Source organism: Triticum aestivum, chromosome 7D, assembly GCF_018294505.1.
Source record: "Triticum aestivum cultivar Chinese Spring chromosome 7D, IWGSC CS RefSeq v2.1, whole genome shotgun sequence".
Classification (NCBI taxonomy): domain Eukaryota; kingdom Viridiplantae; phylum Streptophyta; class Magnoliopsida; order Poales; family Poaceae; genus Triticum; species Triticum aestivum.
In genome coordinates this window covers 480,575,778-480,580,957 of record NC_057814.1, presented here as the reverse complement: position 1 = coordinate 480,580,957, position 5,180 = coordinate 480,575,778, and the positions used below count along the sequence as shown (strand labels likewise).

General features: G+C 41.6%; 1 protein-coding gene across 1 annotated transcript; it reads right to left on the bottom strand.

Annotated features, from left to right (window-relative positions):
- Positions 1 to 2,187: 2,187 nt before the first annotated feature.
- Positions 2,188 to 3,756, bottom strand: LOC123167285 (outer envelope protein 61-like). Its single transcript, XM_044585121.1, has one exon. The coding sequence runs from the start codon at positions 3,605 to 3,607 to the stop codon at positions 2,402 to 2,404; it is 1,206 nt and encodes a 401-aa protein (XP_044441056.1). The 5' UTR covers positions 3,608 to 3,756; the 3' UTR covers positions 2,188 to 2,401.
- Positions 3,757 to 5,180: the final 1,424 nt, after the last annotated feature.

Sequence of the window (5,180 nt, the reverse complement as noted above, 5' to 3'; positions counted from 1 at the left end):
TTCATTTGGAAAACTAGCAATTGTGCGGGTATCGATTTTATTTCCTTTTCAAAGTAATGTTCTGTTTTTATGACAGGAACAAAGTTAGGGTGTAACAATACCCATATTTTTCTCTTTATTATGCTGAAGTGTTCGGGTATACCGAAAGTGTTGTTCTGATCCCGAGCTCATGTGAGCTTGGGTGAACAGTAAAAAAACTAAAATTAATGTACCCCACATTGATAAATGTTTCATTGCTTGCAAAATTTAATGTCATTTGTGGAAAATGTGGCAAAAAAAATAAAATTGATACTCCAAAAATAACATTTTGGAGCATACATTTTTTTGCCACGTCTTCCACAAATGTCATCTAGTGATGAAATTTTGCAAGCAATCAACACATTTGTCAATGTTTGGCACAACAAAATCAGTATTTTTTGGATTTATTTTCCTTTTTTATAGACATATTTTAGAGTGTAGATTCACTTATTTGCTCCATGTTTAGTTCATATTGAAATCTCTAAAAAGACTTATATTTAGGAACGAAGGGAGTTCAATTTATAAGCACATATGCTGAAAGAATAAATAATGGACAAGAAAGGCCCAGGTTCAACTATTGCTTCCACAGTGTTGTCATCCGCCCACTATCGCTTCTGACCCCACGAAAAAGAGCAGAGTATTATTTTTCGCCGCCGATTCTTGGATGTGTAGGCCATCATCACCTACCCGATGAATCCAAGCCGATGGAGGATGAACGCCAAGATCAGCATGGCACTAGCAAAGATGAAGCTTTTCAAAGCTGAAGGCAGTCACGTTATTGAATGATGAAATGCTTTATTTTCTGCTTGCCTTAGTAGTGGTTAGTGATTAGAATAAAAATAATATCACAAACACATGATGCCAGAATATTTTCTCAAAAAAAAACATGATGAAAGAATAAACAGTGGTACAAGAAAGGTGCAGATTGGAGTAGCTCTTCGTCCGACGGTGCTTCCACATTGTCATCTGCCCACCAATTCTATCAAGTTGTTACTATTTGTTGCTGACTCTCGGATGAACAGCGTGGTTGGGCATCATGGATGTTGAGATCATCACCTATGCGATGATGAATCCAAGCTAATATGCAGAGTGAATGCAGAGGGAAAATTTCCCAAATATGTTTTTAAAGTGTATAAAAAATGCAGTGCAAGAACTATTAAAAAATCATACAATTTTTAAAAATACGTATGATTTCTAAATACATGAACGTTTTCTAAAATAATCAACATTTTTCTAAACGCAATATATTAAAAAAACAAACGATTTTTTGAAAATAAGCGCACTTTTTAAAACATACGGGATTTTTATAAATATGTTAAAAAAATACATTATTACTATTATTCAAATCACCTTTCACACATTTCTCCTAAATATGTTAAATGAAAAAGGAAAGGGCAATCTTTATGGCCCAGCCCATGATTCTTCGCTTAAGGCGGAGTAGGAGCACTGACCTAAATGCAAAGTGGAGGATCCGTTGTTCCTTTACTTCAAGTTTTTTTTGCGAGGTAATTAATAAAAATGTATGCAAAGTTTATAGAGTTACGATCAAGAGGCACAAGTTCATCAATACATGAAATATTAAATTGTTCCAACAAGAGTTGACAAAGAGGGAGAAAACTAGAGAAGACACACGAAAGAGTACACGAGGACAACAAGGCTGGTGACGGATTTAGATATTTCGCATATACATGGGTGTTCAAAATGACAAAACAAATCAACATGAAGGGAAGAATTTTTGGTGTATCCTAGGACGAGGCTGTTCTGATCCCGAGCTCATGTGAGCTCAGGTGATCAGTAAAAATATGGAAAATAAATTAAAAAAATTCTGAATTTTTTCATTGACAAATGTTTTGATTGCTTGCAAAGTTTGATCACGGGATGACATTTGTGGAAGATGTGGCAACAAAAAATAACGATGCTCCAAAATGTTTTTCCCGTGATAAAACATTCATCAATGTTCGGTACAATTTTTGTATATAATATTCATATTTTGTTTTTCATTTTACTGCCCACTTTTGGTGTACCCTAACACTTCAACATAATAAAGAGAAAAATATGGGTACTGGCATCAAATAACTACAGATTGTTGATTTGCATAAAAAAACACTATAGATTGTTACACCCTAACTTTGTTCTTATCCTAAAAACAGAATTACTTTCAAAAGGAAATAAAATTGATGCCCGCACAATTGCTAGTTGTCAAAACACTCGGCCAATTACCTCTAATCTGTTACAGTACAATTTACAAACAAATATGCTGAAAGAATAAACAATGGTTACAAAAAGACCCAGGTTCAACTATTGCTTCCACATTGTTGTCATCCGCCCACTATCGCTTCCACATTTTTCGCCGCGGATTCTCGGATGTGTGTGGCATCATCACCTACCCGATGAATCCAAGCCGATGGAGGATGAACGCCAAGATCAGCATGACAATAGCAAAGATGAAGCCTTTCCTGCCTAGGAGCCAGTCCTTCGTCTTCTTTGCCGCTGCGACTCCTCGCTGTGCTCTGCCGATCCACTTCATCATTTTCTCTAAATCTTGTGAAGAGAATGAAGACATAGCATGTTGAGCGTTGGCAGCATCCTCCTTGGACATCTCGATACCGAGCAGCCCGCTCATGTTTGCCATTTCATCAGGGCTCATGTTCTCCACCATGGATGCAAACATCTCCCACATAGCAGGGCTAACAGGGATTGTTCCACTTGATGAAGAAGCAACCTGAGACATATTTACCAAGCTTTCTGAAGAGTCAGATTGTGTCGAGTTTCGTGCTCCGTCGTGTGGTTGTGAAGCAGTATGCTCAGTAGTAGTAGAAGAACTGTTTTCAGGGCTTGCCAGATCATAACTAATATCTTCTACAATTTCTTCAATGACAACTCCCTTTGGCAGGTTTTTTGTCCCCCCTTCGGTCGCACATTTTTCTTGTGCCTCTGCCAGAGCTTGAGCGACAGTTTCATCGTCCGGAGAAATCTCACGGGCTTTACTCAAGTCAGCAACAGCAGCATGAAGGTTTCCTAGCTGTTTGTACGCTTGCCCTCTTCGGTAGTATGCTTTGGCATCGCCCGATTCATAGCTTAAAACCTCTGAACCTTCATTGACGCACTCCTCAAACTCGCCTAATTTCAGGTAACAAGCCATCAGATTAACGCTGCACTGCAGCTGCAGAGCGCGCCCAGCCGCCGATGGCACGCCGTTCTTCACGCTGTCCCTGGCGAGCTTGTACTTGGCGGCGGCGTCAGCGTACTGCCCGCGGCCATGGAGCTGGTTCCCCTGCCGCTTCAGCATCTTGGCGGCGGATATCGCGCGCGACGTCTCAGCGTCGGCTTGCGCCTTCATGGCGGCGAGCTCCTCGGGCTTGGCCTTGGCGATTTTCTCGGTCATGTCGAGCATCTCCTCTGGCCTTGCGTGGTTCAGGCACTCGGCGGCGAGCTTGAAGTCCTCGGCCGTCATGTTCTTCATGCTCTCGGTTGTGAGCTTTAGCAGGTCCGGGTTGGACATGAGCTGCCGCTGCATCCTGGCGAGGTCGACGGCGGGTATGCGTCGCATCTGCTCCTCCGCCACCCGCATCATCTCCGGGTTCATCATGGCGATCCCGACGGGTGGATCCAAGACGTCGCCGCTGGATGGACGGGTCGACGCGATCGAGGATGAAGCGGCGACCGGGAGCTCGCGGGTTTGGGAATTGGCTCTCGATCGTGTGTGTCTCTCTCTCGCGCGTTTTTCTTTTCTTTCCCGTCGCTTCTGGTTTGAAGGTTGGTTCGTGAGCTCTGGCTGCAATTTATTGACGTACGGGGGTTTGGGAGGGGAGACGGAAACGGAGCCCGACTCCAGTCCGAAAGCGGAATCACTTTACGTACGATTTTGTTTGTCCGACTCTCGTCACCATGGATGGATGGCTTCGATCGACTGTCGTATAGAAATCGTAGCGCCAACGTCGTACACTTAGCGCAGCTCATCCGAAAGCGGTTCTGAACGACGCTTCCTTGCGGTGGACCTTTCTTTCAGATGGGCTTGGGCTCAGATCGCGATCTGCTGTCTGAGAACATTGGTAAGCCCAAGCCCAAGCCCATCTGAGGCCAAGCCCAAGCCCAAGCCCATCTGATCGATGACACTTAGGCCAGGACACTGGTAGGCTGGTAAGATGGCAAGAGAGGGAGCATGTTGATTAGTTTTTTCTTTTCTTGTGAGGACATTGGTCATTTTTTTTGGAGATATCACATTGGTCATTCTTAACAGAAGCAGATAATCAATTACACTAACAGGGCACAAATATTCTACCACCATTCCTAAATACAAGTCTTTTTAGTGATTCCAATAATGGACTACATACGAAGCAAAATGAGTGAACCTACACTATAAAATATGTCTATATACATTTGTATGTAGTTTGTATTGAAATCTGTAAAAAAAACTTATATTTAGGCACGGAGGGAGGGTTCACGTTATTAATGTGGTATGTTAGCCCATAATTTACCTACCCATATTAATGTGGTTGTGTAAAAAAATTACATTTCATATGCTAAACACTTTTTTGTGTTTACTTTAGCAAAAAACACTTATTTCTGTTTCCCTCAACTCTTATGGATCAAGTGTTGGCAAGAGTAAGGATCATTTCATAGCTTTTTGTGATCCAAGATAAGTTCGGTTACATAATTATGTTGATGCCATCAAAAGGGTATTAAGGGTTGTGAGGTGAAGCTTTCCTTGCAAAATACTTGAATATCAAACTCCAAAACCCTCAAATTTTTCATACTTCCTAGCCTATATCTCTCTGTTTTTCAATTGGCCGAAACCTCCAGCCAAATTCCAATGAGAGCCTCTGAATCTTTTCCATGTTGAATCTTGTACCATTCGGAGCCTTCAACTATATGCCATTCAGAACCTTCGAAGCCGAGGCTGCAACTTACCGAGTGTCATCCGGATCCTTCGAACCATCTTTGGTTAGAACCTCGCACTTTGTTTGCCTTTCAGTTTAGAGCCTTTGGTGATATTTTGGTCAGATCCTCCAAGTCTTGTTATGAGTTTTGAAGGGATTTCTACATCAACATTCATGCCATTCCAATAACAATTTCTTGTAAATGAGCCCCATAAAATATTTGTTGTAAAATAAACAGATGGTCACATTTTGCTTTTCAGTATTTATGATGATGATCATACC